Source organism: Aethalodelphis obliquidens, unplaced genomic scaffold (genome assembly GCF_003676395.1).
Source record: "Aethalodelphis obliquidens isolate GAN/ISIS:26980383/991018 unplaced genomic scaffold, ASM367639v1 scaffold8, whole genome shotgun sequence".
Taxonomy (NCBI): domain Eukaryota; kingdom Metazoa; phylum Chordata; class Mammalia; order Artiodactyla; family Delphinidae; genus Aethalodelphis; species Aethalodelphis obliquidens.
Window position 1 is genome coordinate 7346959 of NW_020837952.1, and position 21358 is coordinate 7368316.

The following is a 21358-nucleotide window of genomic DNA, read 5'->3' on the forward strand; positions in this document are numbered from 1 at the left end:
CACTCTAGAAGAAAGTCTGGCAGTTTCTTATAAAATGAAATATTCAATTACCATGCCACACAGCAACTGTACTCTTGGACCTTTATTCCAGAGAAACAAAAACTTATGTTTACACAAAAACCTGTATGTGAATATTCACAGTAGCTTTATTCATAATAGCCCCAAACTGGAACCAATACAGAAGTCCTTCAACAGGTGAATGCTTAAACAGACTTGGGATAGCCATACCATGGAACACTATTCAGCAATAAAAGAGTACAAACTATTGATAAACACACACACATATACAACTTATATGAACCTCAAGGGAATTATGCTCAGTGGGGGCAAAAAAAAGTCAACCTTAAAGGGTTATATACTGTATGATTCCATTTAAATAACATTTTGAAATGACAATATTATAGAGCTAGAGAACAGATTAGTGGTTGCCAGGGTTACAAGTTTATGAGTGGGGTGGAGGGAGGTAGGATAGGAGTGGTTATAAAAGGGCAACAAGGACTTTGCTGGTGGTCCAGTGGTTAAGACTCCACGCTCCCAATGCAGGGGGCACGGGTTTGATCCTTGGTCAGGGAACTAAGATCCCAGATGCTGCGTGGTGCAGCCAAAAGAAAAAAAAGGTCAACAGGAAAAATTCTTGTTTGAATAGAACTGTTCTGTACTTTGATGGTGGCTGTAGATATACAAATTCACACATGATGAAATTCCATAGAACCACACACACACACACACAGGAGTAGATGTAAAACTGGTCAGATATGAATAAACTCTGAAGACTGTACCAATATCAATTTCCTAGTTTTGATATTGTCCTATAATTATACAAGCATTACCACTGGGAGAAAATGGGTGAAAAACACATGGAACATGTGCAGCTTCTTATAAATTATACTTATTTCCTAATGAAAAGTTAAGATAAATGACTGAGAAACAATCAGATTATAGAAATAGTAAAGAAAGATGTTTAGAAAGTTATTATAACTGTATTCCATATATGCAAAAATCTGAAGGAAAAAGTAGGCATGTTAGAAGAAGTAAAAAAATCTCTGATATGTTAGAGATAAAACTACACTATGTAAGACTAACAGCAGATTAAACAGAATACATCAGGGGAAAAAACTAAATAAAATGAACAAATTACCAGTGAACTGTGGAATAATTTCAAATTACCTAATACATGTGTCAGTGGTATCTCCAAAGAAGAGACAGGAAAAAAATATTACAGAAACAATAACTTAAAAGTTTCCGTATTGGAATAAAACTATAAATACACAGATCCAAGAAGCTCAAAGAACAAAACACCTTATTACCAAACTACCTAAAACGAGTAATACAGAGTAAATCTTAAAAGCAGCCAGAGAAGGGGCTTCCCTGGTGGTGCAGTGGTTAAGAGTCTGCCTGCCAATGCAGGCAACCTGGGCTCGAGCCCTGGTCCGGGAAGATCTCACATGCCGTGGAGCAACTAAGCCCGTGCGCCACCACTACTAAGCCTGTGCTCTAGAGCCCACGAGCCACAACTACTGAGCCCACATGCCACAACTACTGAAGCCCGAGCACCTAGAGCTTGTGCTCTGCAACAAGAGAAGCCACCGCAATGAGAAGCCAGCGCACTGCAACAAAGAGTAGCCCCCGCTCGCCGCAACTAGAGAAAATCCGTGTGCAGCAACAAAGACGCAATGCAGCCAAAAATAAACAAATAAAATAAATTAATAATTTAAAAAAAGAAGCCAGAGAAAAAGAACTTATTATCTATAGAGGAACAAAGATGAAGATAACAACAGAATTCTCGCTGGAAACTATTCAAGTCAGAAGACAATGGAGTGGTATCTTAAAGGACTGAAAGAAAAAAAAAACTGTCAACCAAAAATTCTATACTCACAGAAAATATCTTTCAAAAATGAAGGCAAGGGCTTCCCTGGTGGCACAGTGGTTGTCCGCCTGCCAATGCAGGGGACACGGGTTTGTGCCCCGGTCCGGGACGATCCCACATGCCGCAGAGCGGTTGGGCCCGTGAGCCATGGCCACTGGGCCTGCGCGTCCGGAGCCTGTGCTCCGCAACGGGAGAGGCCACAGCAGTGAAAGGCCCGCGTACCGTAAGAAAAAAAAAAAAAGAAGGCAAAATAAAGTAAATAAAATAAAACTTTTTTATTTAAAATAAAACTTTTCAGACATACAAAAGCTGAAAGAATTCATCACCAGCACACCTGTACTAGTCCTTCAAGATGAATGAATATGATAACAGATGAAAATCTGGATCTACATAAAGGATTTAAGAGCATAAGTGGTAACAATGTGGGTAAATAGAAAAAACTCTTTCTTCGTTATTTAAATATCTTTTAAAAATACTCAACTATTCAAAGCAAGAATAATTTAAAATATATTGTACAATTTATATATACAAGTAAATGTATGACCAGGAGGGAAGAAACAGAAGTATAGTATTGTAAAATCTTATACTATACAAGAAGCAATATAACATTTCCTTGAAGCAGAATGTATGGCCCAGGGAAAAATGGCAGTCAACAGAAACTCACTTAGGGAGCCCAAACATTGGATTTAGACAGACTTTTAAAATAAGATCAGCCATTTTAAAAAAGATCAAAAAAGGAAAGAGGGAGGGAGGAAAAAAAATCAAAAAAGATAACTATGACTGAAGTACTAAAGAAAAAGTATGAGAAAAATATCTCATCAAAAATAGAATATTAATAGAAAGACAGAAATTACAAAAAGGAGCCACAAATGGAAATTCTGGAGTTGGAAACTACAATAATGGAAATGAAAAACATCCGTAGAGAGTTCAACACAAGACCTGAGCAGGAAGAAGGAATAATCAACAAACTTGAAGCTAGGTCAATTAGGCTAGATCTGTCTGAGGAACAGAAAGAAAAAAGAATAAAGAAAAATAAACAAAGCCTCAGAACAAAGCCTAACAATTCATATTGGAATTGACAGGACAGAAAGGGAAAGAAAGGATATTTAATGAAATAATGGCCAAATTTTTCTCAAACACTAAATCTGCAAATCCAGGAAGCTCATCAAAAACCATGGAGGTCAGAAGGCAATGGGAAGATTTATTCAAAGTGCTGAAAGAAAAAGACTATCAACCAAGAATTCTATCTCCAGCAAAACTATCCTTCAAAAACAAAGGAGAAATTAAGACATTCCAAGATAAAAATGAAAGAACTCATCACTAGCAGATCTAGTCTATAAGAAATACTAAAGAGAGTCACTCAGGCTGAAATAAAAGGACTCTAAGGCAGTATCTCAAATCCAAACAAAAAAATTAGAAGTACTGGTAAAAGCAACTATATAGGTAAATGTAAAAGATAGTATAAATAAATGTTTTGTTTGTAACTTTTTTTGTTTATCTGATTTAAAAGACAACTAAATAAAGCTATGATTATAAACCTGTGTTGATGGGCACACAATGTAAAAAGATGTAATTTGTACGTAATAGAACAAAAGAGAGAAGAGGGAACAGAGCTATACAGGCACAAAGTTTTGCACACAACTGTAACTGAATTGGTATTAAATTAAACTACATTGTTATAAATTAAGATGTCAATTGTAATCCCCAGGACCACTAAGGAAATAACTCAATTTCATAAAAGGAATCTGCAAAAGCCCATAAATAACATCCTACTTAAAGACTGAATGCATTTATCCTAAGTTCAGTAACAAGACAAAGACATAAACTTTTGCACTGGAGATTCTAGCTAAGGCAATGAAGCACTAAGAAGAAAGAAAAGGCATCCAGACTGGAAAAGAAAAAGTAAAAAAGATCTCTATTTGCAGATGACAAGATCTTGTATCTAGACAATCCTAAGGAATCCACTAAAAACTAATAAACAAGTTCAACAAGGTTGCAAGATACAAGGTCAATATACAAAAATTGATTGTATTTCTATACACAAGCAATGAACAACTCAAAAGTGATGTTAAGGGGGGAAAAATTTACAATAGTAACAAAAATAATAGTTATAAATTTAACAAAAGAAGTGTAATGGGGTAGGGTTAAAAAATGTAACTTGTATATTGAAAATCACAAACTATTATTGATAGAAATGAAATAATATCTAAATAAGAGTAAATCCATCCTATGTGCATCAATTGGAAGACTTATTGCTAAGATGGTAACACTCCCAAAACTGATCTACAGATTCAAAGTAATCCCTATCAAAATCCCGGCTGGCTTTTTTTTTTGCATAAAATGACAAACTGATCCTAAAATTCACATGGAAATGCAAGGGACCTAGAATAAACAACATAATCTTAAAAAAGAACAACAAAATTGGAGGACTCACATTTCCCGAGTTCAACTAAACTACACAAAACTATAGTAATCAAAACAGTATTGTAGTGGAATAGCATTGAAAGTCCAGAAATAAATCCTTACATTTATGGTCAACTGATTTTTGACAAGGGTGCCAAGACAATCAAATAGGCCAAAGACAGTCTTTTCAACATGCAGTAATGAGACAAGTGGATATTTATACATAAAAGAAAAAGTTGGAACCATACCTCACACCATACACAAAAATTAACTCAAAATGGATCATAGACCTATGTAAGATCTAAAACCATAAAACTCTTAAATAAAAAAATAGATCAAGTGGACTTAATCAAATTTAAAACTTTTGTCTGTAAACAATACCATCAAAAAAGTGAAAAAACAACCCATGGAAGAAATATTTGCAAAGCATACATCTGATAAGGAACTTGTACCCAGAACTCTTACAACTCAATAATAAAAAGATAAGTTATCCAACTTTTTAAAAGGCAAAGGATTTAAATATACATTTTTCCAAAAAAGATATACAAATGGCCAATTTGTACGTGAAAAGATGCTCAACATCACTAGTCACCAGGAAAATGCAAATCAAAACCATAATGAGATACTATTTCACATCCACTAGGATGGCTGGACTCAAAAAGACAGACAATAAGACGTTTGATGATGATAGACAAATTGGTGCTCTCAAACACTGTCGGTGGGAATGTAAAATCATGCAACCACTTTGAAAGCAGTTTGACAGTTCCTCAGAAAGTTAAACATAGTTACCATATGATCCAGCAATTAGACTTCTAGGTTTATAGCCAAGAGAAATGAAAACATATTTCCACACAAAAACTTGTACATAATTGTTTGTAGCAGCATTATTCACAGTACCCCAAAGTGGAAACAACCTAAAAGTCCACTAACTGACGAATCGATAAACAAAATGATATATCCACCACACAACAGAATATTATTCAGCCATAAAAAAGAACAAAGTACTGGGAGTTGCCTGGCGGCCTAGTGGTCAGGATTCCAGGTTTTCACTGTCATGGCCCAGGTTCAATTCCTGGAGGGGGAACTGAGATCCTGCAAGCCACTTGGCGCACCCAAAAAGAAGAACAAAGTACTAATACATGCTAAAACTTGGATGAACCATGAAAACATTATGCTAAATGAAAGAAGCCAGTCACAAAAGTTCACATATTGTCCGATTCCTTTTATATTATATATCCAGACTAGGCAAATCCATAGAGGCAGAAAGCAGATTAGAAGTTACCAAGGGATGGGGGAAAGAGAGAATGGGGAATGATTAGTTAATGGACATGGGGTGGTTTATGGAATAATGAAAAAGTTTTGGATCTAGAAAGTGCTAGTGATTGCAGAACACTGTAAGTATACTAAATACTAATGAACTGTACACTTTAAAATTGTTAATTGTATGCTACGTGAATTCACGTCAAAAAAAAAAGAAAAAAAATAAAGAAAGAAATTAACTTGGAGGGAAAAATAAAGTATATGTCCATACAAAGATTTGTACACAAATATTCATAGCGTAACTTTATCTGTAACTGCCGAAAACCGGAATAAACCCAAACGTCCATCAGTAAGTGAATGAATGAACAAATTGTGTTATAGCTATACAAAAGATCACTACTCATCAATAAAAAGGAATGAACTATTGATACATGCAACAACACAGATGAATCTCAAAATAATTAGCTTGATAAAAAAAGCCAAATCAAAAATAAGTAAACATGAGAGTATACACTTTATGATTCCCTTTATATAAAATTCTAGACAATGCAAACTATTCTATAGTGACAGAAAATTGATCAGTGGTTGCCAGGAGACCACAGAGGTTGGGAGAAGGATAACAAATGGGGATAAGAAAACTTGTGGAGATGATAAATATGTTCATTATGTCTTTTTTTTTTTTTTTTTGTATTCCATTGTTTATACCAAGGAATGAGTGAGAAATCCATCCAGGGAATAGTTTCAGAGAGCAAGGATTCATAGTTTTTCATCTTGAGCTGATAACACTTCGTCAGTCTTCCACCTGGCTACATACCCCAGGGTAGAAAAACCAACATGTGTCTCCAGCATACGTCTTGCCCTTTTCTTCCCAGGAAAAAACAAGGTTTAAGTGTGGATTTAAGGCTCCTCCCCAACCTGAGCGCTCTCTGATCACTGACCTCAGTTGTTCCCTAACTGGCTAAATCCCAAGATTGCTTCTAAGGATTGCTGCAAAATACTCAGGCTTCTTCCCAGACCCACCATCTCAGAATGCTGGGCACGGAGCCCAAGACTTGCTTATTCAACAAGCCCTACAGGTGAGGCTGGTGCACAGCCATGTGGGAATCCTGGTCTACGTTCTTGCTACTAAATGTGATCTGAAAGTCCGCAGAATCAGCACCAACCTTGTTTTAATACAGAATCCCATGCCCTCCTACAGACCTTCTGAATCTTACCAAGATGTCCCGATGATTCTTATGCAAATTAAAGTTTAGGACTCCCTGGTCTCTGTGCTGTCTAGACGCAGTGCCAAAACTCTGCAGTCTGCTCAGGTGTGTGGTCTGATCAGATCACGTAGCACTGGGACTTCCAGGGGTTAATCCTTGTTCCTTTCCAGTTTTTGGTTCTTTGGAAAAGATGGAAAGAATAATCCAGGAAACAGCCCTTTAGGACTGGTGAAAGAGAACATCACATCCCTGGGCACTGTCGCTGCCTGAGTGCTTCTTCCACCAGATCACAGCTCCAGCCACCACAGCTCCAGTGACCACCAAGAGAACCAGGCCAACAATGATGCCATGAGGACGGTGGGCTGAAGAGGTTCGGCCTCACTCTGGTTGTAGTAGCCGCACAGGGTGTTCAGGTTCACTCGGAAAGTCTGTGCGTGGTGCTTGTAGATCCGCGGGTTCCGATCCCAATACTCCGGCCCCTTCTGCTCCACCCACGGCGCCCACGGCTCCATCCTCGGATTCGGGGCGTCGCTGTCGAACCGCACGAAATGCGTGTCGTCCACGTAGCCGACAGAGATGAAGGGGGGCTCCCTGCGGCCAGGCTGAGACACCCCGGTGTAGAAATTCCTCAGGGAGTGGGAGCCTGGGGGCAGGGAGGGGTGAGACTCGGCCCGACACTCGGCCCGACTCTCCTCCCGGAGTGGGTCTGGGTCCCAGGTGTTGGGGCCGGGAGGGGGGAGGGGGCGAGGGGCTTGTGAGACCTTCATTATGTCTTGATTGGGGCAACAGTTTTACAGTGAACACATGTCAAAACTTAACAAAGTGTAAGTTTTAATATGTACAGTTTACTGTATGTCAATTATTAAAAGCCTCAATTAAGCTCTTTTTTGAAAAATATGATAGGGCAATGTACGCATGCTGGCAACTCAATAATTGATAAGGTAGTAATAAAGCGGTTTTACTTTACCTTGCTGAGTGTACAGGCAACTCTTGGCAACATTAAACATGGAGAACCACTCAAAGTAGCATATAAATTTGAATTTTTGTAAACTTAAAAATACTCCCATGACTTCCCTGGTGGCGCAGTGGTTAAGAATCTGCCTGCCAATGCAAGGGACACGGGTTCGATCCCTGGTCCGGGAAGATCCCACATGCCGCAGAATGACTAAGCCTGTGCACCACAACTATTGAGCCTGTGCTCTAGAGCCCACGGGACACAACTACTGAGCCCACTTGCCACAGTTACTGAAGCCTGCGTGCCTAGAGCCTGTGCTCCGCAACAAGAGAAGCCACCGCAATGAGAAGCCCACACACCGCAAGGAAGAGTAGCCCCTGCTCGCTGCAACTAAAGAAAAGCCCATATGCAGCAACGAAGACCCAACGCAGTCAGAAATAATAAATAAAATTTTAAAAATTAAACAAAAATACTTCCAAGGGGGACTTCCCTGGGGTCCAGTAGTTAAGAATTCGCCTTCCAATGCAGGGGACATGGGTTCGATCCCTGGTCAGGGAACTAAGATCCCATATGCCACGGGGCAACTAAGGCTACGCACCACAACTACTGAGCCCACGCACTGTGCAGCCTGCACACCACAGCTAGAGAGAAGCCTGCACGCTGCAACGAAGAGCCTGCACGCTGCAACTAAGACCCAATGCAGCCAAATAAATAAATAAATAAAATGAAAAAAAAAGCAACTTCCATTAACCTACAGTATAATTTCAGAGATGCTTAATCTTCATTTTTGACTGATTTTCAGTCGGTACTGCTAGACACCCTGCCAGTTCCGGCAAGTACTACAATTAATGTAATCTGTAAATAAGCATTTAGATACACCAAAAAAGCTCCTACAAGAAACCCTAATAAGGTTCCTTAAACATGAAAATACTTGTAAATAGTATCTCAAGCGTGATGAAATCAACAAAAAACCCTCTATTATCTATATTAATCACCTCTTAAGAATTCCCCAATTATAGATATCTACCTTTTGTAGATATTAACTCAAAAAATATAAACTATTGCAAAACTTTTTATCTACTTTCTAAAAGGTTCAAAAAACTTTAAGGTTAAAAACCCTAAGCTGGGGCTTCCCTCGTGGCGCAGTGGTTAAGAATCTGCCTGCCAATGCACGGGACATGGGTTCGAGCCCTGGTCTGGGAAGATCCCACACGCTGCAGAGCAACTAAGCCCATGCACCACAACTACTGAGCCTGCACTCTAGAGCCCGCGAGCCACAACTACTGAGCCCACATGGCACAACTACTGAAGCCCACTCACCTAGAGCCCGTGCTCTGCAACAAAAGAAGCCACTGCAATGAGAAGCCCGCACACCGCAACGAAGAGTAGCCCCCGCTCGCCGCAACTAGAGAAAGCCCGCGCACAGCAACAAAGACCTAACACAGCCAAAAATAAATAAAATTTTTTTAAAAAAACCCTAAGCTGAATTTTTCTTTACCAAAAGATATTTCCACTGTTTTAAAGACAAACTAAAAGGACTTGCCTGGTGGTGCAGTGGTTAAGAATCCTCCTGCCAATGCAGGGGACAAGGGTTCGATCCCTGGTCCGGGAGGATCCCACATGCTGTGGAGCAGCTAAGCCCATGCGCCACAACTACTGAGCCTGTGCTCTAGAGCCCGCGCGCCATAACTACTGAGCCCACGTGCCACAACTACTGAAGCCTGCACGCTCTAGGGCCCGCCTGCCGCAACTACTGAGCCCATGTGCTGAAACTACTGAAGCCCACATGCCTAGAGCCCGTGCTCCGCAATGAGAAGGCACCACAATGAGAAGCCCGCCACACCACAACGAAGAGTAGCCCCTGCTCACCGCAACTAGAGAAAGCCCATGTACAACAATGAAGACCCAACACAGCCAAAAAAAAAAAAAAAAAAAGACAAACTAAAAGCATGATGTATTCAGCAATGAGGAAAAGTTATGGAAATGAGGGTGAAGTACAGCCAATCAAAACCATTTTACATTCATGATATTTATGCCAGGTAAGAAATGACATCACCTAACCCAAGCTACCATCATCTCTCACTTTGACTATTACAGTAGCCTTTTTCCATTTTCTAATTCAGATGAATTCAATCTTGATATACTGTGAGTCTCAATCTCCTCATCTATTAAATGGGTGCAGTAACACTCCCAACCTTATGAGATTGTGTGAGGATTAAATGAGATCAAGGGTAAAGCACTTAGTTTGTTGCCTGGCACATAAGAAGTATTCCATAAATGTTACCTATTATTACCTGAATAAATGTTCAGCCTCCATGAGTCCAGTGCTGGAATGACGTCACATGTAAGTAACAAGTCTAACCTCCAAAAAAAAAAAAAAAGAACAGGTAAGTTAAAAGCAATTTCAATCTTAATATATTGAGACTCTCAAAGAAAATAAAAAGAGATCTATTTCAAATCAGCTTCTTAATATCTTCTTTCCCAATTCCTTTTGCTCACAATATTTCTTATAACCCTACATCTTGTGCTGAACCCTCTATATCCATCCCTACTCTCAATTCACAATAAAACACTATTCATTTGGCTCTTTTCCCCTCTGTTGATCCCCTCTACTTATAAGCAGTTCCCGGTCCACTTTCTAATACAAACAAATCATCCAGTCTTACTCCTTGAAATTCTTCAGCTGTTTTTTACCCATTATTCTTCCACACAAGACAAATCTAGAAACTGAGCTAGCAGATCTAGAATATCTCTTCATAGGTACAAAGCAAAAGTCGAGAGGCCAGAGACTTATTTCTACTCATAGAAGAAAATTCTGTATCACAAACACATAATTTAATATCTCCTCACTCCAACTGCAATATTTATTATTATTGCTCTTACGGGACTCTGAGGGCTGGCTGCTGCTTAATCCACTTCAGCAACCCAGAGTGCTACCACTGGAACCCTCAATATGCGCAAGTCAGCCTGTGTTCTTGGAAGCCCTCAAAAACCTAAGCTTCACTACGTTCTACACAGTGAGGAGTATCCCTAACTTATAATTTTGTCTTATAACTCTATCCTGTGGATATCACATCAGAAGTCCACCTTCCCAATATCTTAAACAGATTTCTATGAAAAAGCTCTTCTAGTTTTTTTATGGCCCCTTCCTCTCAGGGTTTTGGCATTAGAGACATATGGTAGTTTGGTTAGGATTGGGAGGCATGACCAAAGGATATTGCCCTTCCCCTTTTCACTGCCAATCTTGGTCCTGAAACATGGCTGCATGGCGAATTTTTTCCCCAGGAAATGCCTTGTTCTCCCTCATGCAAAGAAATTACTGGCTGCGCTGCCTTTCCCTACAGGCCCTCAAGTCATGCCCAGATGTGTGGGATTTTTAAGCGAGCAAAGTAGGTTCAGGCTGAGAGCCTTGCCACACCAAAAAGTCACTCTCCAGCTCTGAGTCAGAGAATCAAGAACAATGTAATTCAAAGCACACACTAGTACTTATTGCTATAATGGTTTTCTTGCCCTATCTGCAATCTTATCAAAATTAAAAGTGAAATGCTTTCTGAAAGAAGTTGAATTCCCTTCTGCCGTCCATCCTCTTTTACCTCCATATAATTGCAGTTTTTTAATGAAATGCAATAGCCTCTTAACTAATCATTCTACTTCTGCTCTAGGCACTCTGCTATCTGTTCTCCCCAGAGAATCAACAGTGATTTCCCCCCCCCCCCACCCCGTACGTGGGCCTCTGACTGTTGCGGCCTCTCCCGCTGCGGAGCACAGGCTCCGGACACGCAGGCCCAGCGGCCACGGCTCACGGGCCCAGCCGCTCCGCGGCACGTGGGATCCTCCCGGACCAGGACACGAACCCGTGTCTCCTGCATCGGCAGGCGGACTCCCAACCACTGCGCCACCAGGGAAGCCCGATTTTTTAATTGAAGTATAGTCGATTTACAATGTTATGTTATGAGTGATCTTTTTAACATGTAATTCCGATCACTTAGCTTCCTTGCTCAACCAGCTTCCTTCCACCAGTGGCTTCCATCATCCCAAGCAAGGTCTATAGAGCCTTATAAAATCTGGCCCCTGCCTACTCTTGAACATCCCAAACCACATACTTCCCACAAGTCCTTTGTGTTTGTTTTTCCTCCTGCCCAGAACAGTTGTCTTTCATCAGGAAATGCTGGTTCTGCCTCCCTTCAATTAAGAGTTCATATGTCACTATGAAGAGGTCTGACCAACCAATGCGAAGTATCCCCTTCTCCCTTACTCTCAAATCACATCATCATATCAATTTTCTTCATAGCACTACACTCTATAATTATCTTATTTATTTGAAAATTGTCTATCTTCTCAAGCAAGAATGTAAGCTCTTTGAGGGCAGAAATCTTATGTGTCTTGTTCATATGTGCCTCCAATGCCAAATAGTGTCTGACACATAGTAAGCACTGTAACAGTTTTCTAATTGTTTGCTTCATTTACAAAGCCAAGTAATACCTCTAAGGTGTTACGTTTTTAAAAACTTATTTCTAGGGCTTCCCTGGTGGCACAGTGGTTGAGGGTCCGCCTGCCGATGCAGGGGACACAGGTTCGTGCCCCGGTCTGGGAAGATCCCACATGCCGCGGAGCTGAGCCTGCGCGTCCAGAGCCTGTGCTCCGCAACGGGAGAGGCCACAACAGTGAGAGGCCCGCATACGGCAAAAACAAAAAAAAACCAAACTTATTTCTAGGGACTTCCCTGGTGGTGCAGTGGTTAAGAATCCACCTACCAACGTAGCGGACAAGGGTTCAATCCCTGGCCCGGAAAGATCCCACATGCCGCGGAGCAACTAAGCCCGTGCACCACAACTACTGAGCCTGCGCCCTAGAGCCCATGAGCCACAACTGCTGAGCCCGTGTGCTGCAACTACTGAAGCCCGCGTGCCTAGAGGCCATGCTCCGCAACAAGAGAAGCCACCGCAATGAGAAGCCCCCACACCACAACAAAGAGTAGCCCCCGCTCTCTGAAACTAGAGAAAGCCTGCACGCAGCAACGAAGACCCAACGCAGCCAAAAAAACAAACAAAAAAACCCCAAAAAACTTATTTCTACAGCCAATAAAATGGCCAGGCTTCAAAACCCTATGTTCTCTTCCTCATTCTAACAATCTGCCTTGTATTCTCAGAAAGCTCCCTTCCTTTCTCTGAAGGTAAAATTTGCCCTCAGAAAATTAAGATGGCAATCTTATCTGGCAACACTTCTCTAGGTCTGTGGGTTTCAGATCCAATGTTCTCAGGCAGCAGCAATTACCAGAACTCTGGCTACTAGTATTGCACTGAGGAGTGCCTCACGTACCAGAACCACCAGGTTAATCTGACGAAGCTGCAAACACCTGTGAGAGTACCATAGTTAATAAGAGTTCTGTGAGGCACTCCCAACGCCTTAAAGATTACCTCACACGAGTAGGAAGATTTAGTTCAGTCATCTGACTAGTGGCACATTCTACAAAGCCTTAATGACCCTGTCACCAGAAAAACAAATACTTTGTCCTAGCCTTCTAATCAACTGCATTTAGCAACCAATATCCATCTTTTGCAATAAAATGCCACCTCTGAGTTCCTATTCCTATCAAATTATCACTGGTTTGAGCAATAGATAAATCAGAAACTACAGTTAACAAATCTACTTGTCTGGCACCCAAGACAATTAATTAAACTTACTTAGAGACGCAGAATAGCCTCAGGTCACCTGGAGACAAGTTTTAAGATGCTAACAACTGTAACACTTCGGCACATCAAAATGGCTATAATGTGAAAAACGGCCACATGCCACTTCCAATGGTGCACCTATACTGAAAGTGACTTTCCCCCTCCAAAATAAATAATGTTTAAAGTCAGCTGAACGTTGAAGAATGACTCTGACTTTTCTCTAAAATAAGGGCTATGACAGCTACCTTAAGAGAGGCCCAATAAACTCAGGGCAAGGGGCTCATTGTGCTGACGTTGCCACCTCATCTAGGACTTGAGCTGATTCATCCTGATGGGCTGACAGGTCACTAAGATCTGCACCTTGCCCAAGGTTCTTATTTACTTCACATATAAAAATACTGTCTACTCAAGAAAACTGCAATCCAGACACCTTCTCCTGATAGGGAGGCTTTCCCTTCCTGACTTCACTGAGCACCCTGGAAAAAAAGTTGTCATTTCAGGCCCACTTTAGTAACTGTGGATGACTAACAAGGCATTGAAGGGCCAGGAAGAGAGCCCATAAAAGGACCAGAACGTTAAGTCTCAGCAATTACAAAAAAAAAAAGGATTTAAAAAAAAGACCAAAATCTCCTGGAGAAGACACTAATCTCTCCAGCATTAACAGATGTTTGGTACTATTAATGTAATTTGAAAAGCAGTAACAAAGTCAAGACCTGAAAACATCTGGTCCTTGGCCATACCAAGAAATCACAGAAGACATCCTTTAACCAAGTAAGCTGTGTTCTAACATGAATTTCAAGAAGAAAGACAAGGAGAGGCAATTTTTAAAAATCTACAAACTATCCCCTTAATTTAAAAGGAAGGAAGGGAGGTCGGCTGCACTCATGGCGGCGCCCTGCAAGGCAGTGTGATCATCCCCGGGAACGGGGGGCGGGGATGTGGCCACCCACGGCTGGTACAGCTGGGTGAAGAGGGGGCTGGAGCAGATACCTGGTTTCCAGTGTTTGGCTAAACACATGCCTGACCCAATCACAGCTCGAGAGAGCAGCTGGCTGCCCTTCATGCAGACGGGGCTGCACTGTGACGAGGAGACCATCGTCATAGGCCACAGTTCTGGGGCCACTGCAGCCATGAGGTACGCAGAGACCCACCGGGTGTGTGCTATTGTGTTAGTGTCTGAGTACACGTCTGACCTGGGGGATGACAATGAACGGGCAAGCGGATACTTCAGCCGCCCCTGGCAGTGGGAGAAGATCAAAGCCGACTGCCCTCACATTGTGCAGTTTGGCTCCACTGACAATCCTTTCCTTCCCTGGAAGGAACAACAAGAAGTGGCCAACAGGTTGGAAGCCAAATTGTACAGATTCACTGACCATGGCCATTTCCAGAGCACGGAGTTTGATGAACTGGTTAGTGTGGTCAAGTCCATGCTGGAAGTGCCAGGATAGCCAGGGTGGTTACTGCTGTTCTGCGTAACAACATGGGAGTAGGGCAACGATCAGATTATTAACAGATGACAATCATCTATCATCAGATGAACAGCGGGCATGCAAACCACATCAAATTAAGGTCCAAAACACACACAAGTTTCAATGTTCAAACTAAATTACAAACAGTATTTTCATTTTCCATAGAATCTACATCTCCTCCAATTACTCTGACCTAAAACAGTATTTTTCCCATTTGATAAGGGACATGGGACAGCTTAACCACCCTTAACTATCCAAAGTGAATAAGACAGAAACAAAACCCAGGTTTCCTGATCCCTAGTCCAGATTAAAACTAAACAGGTTTCATGTTATGCTGTAGGAGTTGCAGCATAACATGTCCTTAAACATGTTGAGAGTGACACACAAGGAGGCTGAGGCAGGGGTCTGCAGGGTCAGGCAGGGATCGGTCTAAGACCAGACTGGCGAGGATTAGGGCGACGGGGAGAACTCCTGCTGGGTCCTGTCTGGATTGTTGCCATGTGGGAATTTGGCAAGGCATTGCCAGTTTTCTGATTTTCAAGGAAAGAAATTCATACACTTTTGTATTTAGGGACCATAATTGTATGTATATATAATCCACATGTACATGAATTATGTTCAGTCCACAGACATATGGGTTATGTTAGCTGGCAACTACAGCGTAAATAAAAAATCTGCAAACATGGCAAGACACAAAGTCCAAGCCATCCATGTGTGACCTCTGCTGTAAGTATTCACTTAGCCAGTGCTTTAGAGCTTGAGAAAAGCCTGAGAAATAGACATGACGTCAAAGGATGAAATCATGGGAACAGTTTGGATTTTGTTATAGTCTTAAATATTTTAAAAAATGATCTTTCCATATGTCAAATTTTGTTCTGTCAAGTGTTCTACCTTTTAATTTCCATGGTCCTTTAGATCTCTTTCAGCATCATTCCATGATTTTTCTTCTAATCATACTCCCCCAAAAAAACCCTTTTCATTTTCCAACATTTTTTGGCTATTATGATCCCCAAGTAACATCTCAAAACAATTTCCAGTAAATTCACACCTGATATTTCCTGCAATAATGTGAATTCCCACACTGTTCATACCTAATGAAAATTCAAAGCCATCATTTGAACCTGAAAAGGCTTTTGATTTCTAAATGTGCTCAAAAAATGTCAGGAGAGATTCTCTAAATTTTTAGCAGCAATTACCTTAGGGGATGGGAATTTTGGTAGTTATGGTGTGGTGGACGTCTCCTTTTTACATTATACACCTGGGGATTATTTGAGTTTGTGCACTGTCTTACTTTTATAATTAAAAATAAAGATTAAAAACAGTTTATTTGACAAGTTAGTGAAAAGCAAAGTAGATAAATCAATTGAATACTTCGCTTAGAGAAGCTGTTTAGCACTGATTTCACAAGCCTATAATCAAAGCTTGATTCTATTTGAATTATTTGGAAGTAGTCATTGTTCTACGTATTCTCTGCCTTGTTTTCTGAAGTCCTTTCTTAAAAAAATTTACAAACTTATACAAATAACAGTTCATAATACCTTATTGTCCTCTTCCTCTGTAGAAAAAACCAAATATATACAATTGAGAAATAAAAAATAAAAATAAATAAATAAAAGGAAGGAAGGGAGAGAGGGGAGGGAAGGAGGGAGAAAGAGAGAAACAAGGAGAGAGAAAGAAGAAAGGAACAAGGAAGCGTAGTGCCCAGTGTTGTAGATTAAACATGGCCACAGATTATTTGCAGCAATTCCCATCAAGAAGTGGAGCTGGGACTTTCCTGGTGGTCCAGTGGCTAAGACTCCACGCTCCCAATGCAGGGGAACCGGGTTCGATCCCTGGTCAGGGAACTAGATCCCACATGCCACAACTAAAAGATCCCACATGATGCAAAGACGGTCCCTCAAGGGCAATGAAGATCCCGTGTGCCGCGAGTAAGACCCGGGGCAGCCAAATAAATATTAAAAAAAAAAAAAAAAAAGAAGTGGAGCTCATTTCCCCTCGTTGTCTCAAAGACAATGCTGAGCAAAAAAAGACACAAAGCATATCACTATATTCTATTAATATGAAATTCAAAAACAGATAAAACTAACGTATGGGAATAGAAGTTAGAACAGTGATTATCTTTTTTTAAAATTAATTAATTAATTAATTTTTTTTTTTTGGGCTGTGTTGGGTCTTCGTTGCTGTGCACGGGCTTTCTCTAGTTGCTGCGAGCAGGGGCTACTCTTTGTTGCGGTGCGCGGGCTTCTCATTGCAGTGGCTTCTCTTGTTGTGGAGCACGGCCTCTAGGCGTGTGGGCTTCAGTAGTTGTGGCGCATGGGCTCAGTAGTCGCGGCTCACGGGCTTAGCTGCTCCGCAGCATGTGGGATCTTCCCGGACCAGCGCTCAAACCCGCATCCCCTGCACTGGCAGGCAGATTCTTAACCACTGTACCACCAGGGAAGTCCCCAGTGATTATCTTTGAAGTCATTTTTGCAAAAGAGATTCTAGAGCATATTCAGTGTTTCCAGAGAAAACTGTCTATACGAGTATTTGAGGGGACAGCTTATAACTGATACGGTGATGGAAGCAGCTAATTGTGCTCCTGCCCATCCAGCCAACAGATGCTGCCAAACAGAGGCTTACCTCTACTTTAGGAAGGACATGCTCTAACCCCTGCACTGGTTTGTACAGCCTGGCCCTCTGTGGCTGCATGACCAAGTCAGTGCCTTTAGTTTAGAACCTCATCATTTTCCACTGCACTTACCACAAAACACACTGTGACAAGGGTGATCTTTGAAAAATACAAATGTGACAGCATCACTCTCCCACACCCATACCATACATACACACCCCTCTTCCTCCTTAAAATCCTTCAAAGACTCCCCAGTGCCTATAAATTCTGCACTCCCTATCAGGGTACTTAAGTTCGTTTATAATCTAGTCCCTGACTACCTTTTTTTTTCTCTCTCTCTCTCTCTCTATATATATATCCTGAGTTCCATAACGAATTACTTATAGTTGAACTGTAAAGCACCTCATCTCAGTATGTTTGGGTATACAGTTGACCCTTGAACAATGAGGAGGTTAAGGACGCCAACGCTCCCCACAGTTGAAAATCCGAGTATAACTTATAATCAGCCCTCAGTATCCGCAGTCCCCCCTGTATCTGGGATTCTATAGATTTGACCAACCACAGATCATGTAACACTGTAGTATTTACTATTGAAAAACCTCCATGTTGTTCAAGGCTCAACTATGTAATGCATCCTCTATCTAAAACAGCAGTTCTCAAAATGTGGTACCAGGAGGTCTATGAGGTGAAAGTGTTTTCATAATAACAAGATGTTATTTGCCTTTTCCACAACGGTGATAAAAGCAATATAGGTATAACTGCTAGTGCCTTAGCATAAATCAAGGCAGGGGCATCAAACTATACTAGTAATATCATCTTCTCCACCACTCCACATTTGGAGTTTAAAAAGGAAAAGATAAATTTTACTTGTGAATATCCTTGATAAACCAGTAAAATTCAATAATTTTATTAAATTTCCAACTTTGAGTATGTCTTTTTAATATTCTAAGTGTCAAAATGGGAAGTAAGTATAAAGCACTTCTCCCGCTTTATAATAATCATACAATAATTGTCTCAAGGAAAAGCAACTGAGCTACAAGCTGAACTAGTTGCTTTTTTCATGGAATACTATTATTTCTTTTTTTTAAATTAATTTTTATCGGAGTATGGTTGTTTACAATGTTGTGTTACAATTATTTCTTTTTTTTTTTTTTTTTTTTTTGCGGTACGCGGGCCTCTCACTGTTGTGGCCTCTCCTGTTGCGGAGCACAGGCTCCGGACGCACAGGCTCAGCAGCCATGGCTCACGGGCCCAGCCGCTCCGCGGCATGTGGGATCTTCCCAGACCGGGGCACGAACCCGTGTCCCCTGCATCGGCAGGCAGACTCTCAACCACTGCGCCACCAGGGAAGCCCTATTATTTCTTAAGTAAACAACTGACAGGCAAACTATGGTTATTCAGACTTGAGTATGTACAATATTTTCACGAAAAGGAACAAAGTGAGCCTATGACTTCAAAGAAAACAAATGAAAGTATTTGTTGCAAATGATAAAATTCAAACTTTAGCTAAAGTCAGAATTTTGAAAACATGTATCCCCTATGAGCTTGATGGCTTCTCAATACTTTAAGACTTTCCTGATGAAATGGTAGTGGTATTAATGAATGTGATTTTTAAAAACTGTATAATTAACTGTATCAAACACTTGGAAGATCTGAATAACCAAATGAGACAATATTTTCCAACTGATTAATTTATGATGTTTCAAAATCATACATGGGTAAAAGATCCATTCAACATACTAGACAAACGAATTTTAATGTCATCAAGTACAAAAGCTCATTAATATAGTTTCATATTAATGAAACCATACAACTAACCTACACTGCAACTAACCTTTAAGAAACTACCACTTATTGAGTTTGGGTATAATATCAAAGAATACCCACAATTACCTAAAGAAGATATTAAAATACTTCTGTCTTTTTCAACTACATATATCCAAGCCTGGATTTTCTTCATATACTTCAACCAAAATGACATATTGCAACAGACTGAATGCAGATGGAGATACAAGAATACAGCTATCTTCCAATAAGCTAGACATCAGAGACTTGTAAAAATATAAAACAATGTCCCTCCTTCTTCTCACTAAATCTTTTCTGTTTTAAAAATGAGTTTTTTCGGGCTTCCCTGGTGGCGCAGTGGTTGAGAGTCCACCTGCCGATGCAGGGGACACGGGTTCATGCCCCGGTCCGGGAAGATCCCACATGCCGCAGAGCGACTGGGCCCGTGAGCCATGGCCGCTGAGCCTGCGCGTCCAGAGCCTGTGAGGCCACAACAGTAAGAGGGCTGCGTACCGCAAAAAAAAAAAAAATGCTGGAGAGGGTGTGGAGAAAAGGAAATCCTTCTATCCTATTGGTGGGAATGTAAATTGGTACAGCCACTACAGAAAACAGTATAGAGGTTCCTCATAAAACTAAAAATAGAGTTGCATTATGATCTAGCAATTCCATTCCTGGGCATATACCTGGAAAAAACTATAATCCAAAAATATACATGCACCCCTATATTCATAGCAGCATCATTTACAATAGTCAAGACATGGAAACAACTTAAATGTCCACTGACAGATGAATGGATAAAGAAGATGTGGCATATACACACACACACACACACACACACACACACACAAATGGAATACTACTCAGCCATAAAAAAGAATGAAAAAATGCCCTTTGCAGCAATGTAGATGGACCTAGAGATTATCGTACTAAGTGAAGTACAAATAACATAAGATATCACTGGTATGTGGAATCTAAAATATGACACAATGAACTTATCTACAAAACAGAAAAAGACTCATAGAGAACAAACTTGTTGTTGCCAAGGTGGAGGAGAGATGGACTGGGAGCCTGGGATTAACAGATGCAAACTATTATATAAAGAATGGATAAACAACAGGGTCCTAGTGTACAGTACAGGGAACTCTATTCAATATCCTGTAATAAACCATAATAGAAAACAATATGAAAAAGTATATATGTGTGTGTGTATATAACTGAGTCACTTCGCTGTACAGCAGAAATTAACACAACATTGTAAATCAACTATACTTCAATAAATTTTTTTACAAATTAGTTTTTTTAGGACTTCCCTGGTGGTCCAGTGGTAAACAGTCCACCTTCCAATGCAGGGGATGTGGGTTCAATCCCTGGCTGGGGAACTAGGACCCACATGCCACAGGGCAACTAAGCCTGTGTGCCACAACTACTGAGCTCGCAAGCCTCAACTAGAGAACCTGTGTGCCACAAACTATTAGCGCCCACGTGCTCTGGAACCCACGCACCACAACTACAGAGCCCATGTGCCCTGGAGCCTGTGTGCCACAACTAGAAAAGAGAAGACCTGCATGCCACAACTACAGAGAAGCCCACGTGCTGCAATGAAAAGATCCTACATGCCTCAACAAAGATCCCACGTACCACAACTAAGACCCGACACAGCCATAAATAAATAAGAAATAACAGAACTATTAAAAAATTAGTTTTTTCAGTAAAAAGTACATTATAAAAAATTGCGGGGGCTCCCTTGGTGGCTCAGTGGTTGAGAGTCCGCCTGCCGATGCAGGGGACATGGGTTCGTGCCCCAGACCAGGAAGATCCCACATGCCGCGGAGCGGCTAGGCCCGTGAGCCATGGCCGCTGAGCCTGCGCGTCCGGAGCCTGTGCTCTGCAATAGGAGAGGCCACAACAGTGAGAGGCCCGCATACCGCAAAAAAAAAAAAAAAAAAAAAAAAAATTGGTCAGAAGAACTGAATAGGCAATTTTCCAAAGAGGAAATGTAAATGGCCAACAGGCACATGAAAAGATGCTCAACAGCGCTAGTCATCAGAGAAATTAAAATCAAAACCACAATGAGATATCACCTCACACCTGTCAAAATGGCTATCATCAAAAAGAACACAAATAACAAATG

At 41.0% G+C, this 21358-nt stretch overlaps 2 protein-coding genes and 1 pseudogene across 21 annotated transcripts in view; 1 reads left to right on the forward strand and 2 right to left on the reverse strand.

Moving 5' to 3' along the window:
* Positions 1-21358, reverse strand: part of R3HDM2 (R3H domain containing 2) — a 148859-nt gene that overhangs the window by 97529 nt on the left and 29972 nt on the right. For 17 of the 20 annotated variants that reach the window (XM_027106757.1, XM_027106761.1, XM_027106754.1 and 14 more), the window contains exon 2: positions 9985-10047. The exons of 1 other annotated variant lie outside the window; for it this stretch is intronic. The gene's annotated coding sequence lies outside the window, so the exon portion shown is untranslated. Of the gene's footprint in view, positions 1-9984; positions 10053-16369; positions 16387-21358 lie in introns of those variants that run through there. 2 more of the 20 variants (XM_027106741.1, XM_027106740.1) reach the window with 2 other exon arrangements.
* Positions 7008-7502, reverse strand: LOC113621255 (BOLA class I histocompatibility antigen, alpha chain BL3-7-like). Its single transcript, XM_027108206.1, has one exon. The coding sequence runs from the start codon at positions 7500-7502 to the stop codon at positions 7023-7025; it is 480 nt and encodes a 159-aa protein (XP_026964007.1). The 3' UTR covers positions 7008-7022.
* Positions 14124-14824, forward strand: LOC113620633 (putative hydrolase RBBP9 pseudogene; annotated as a pseudogene).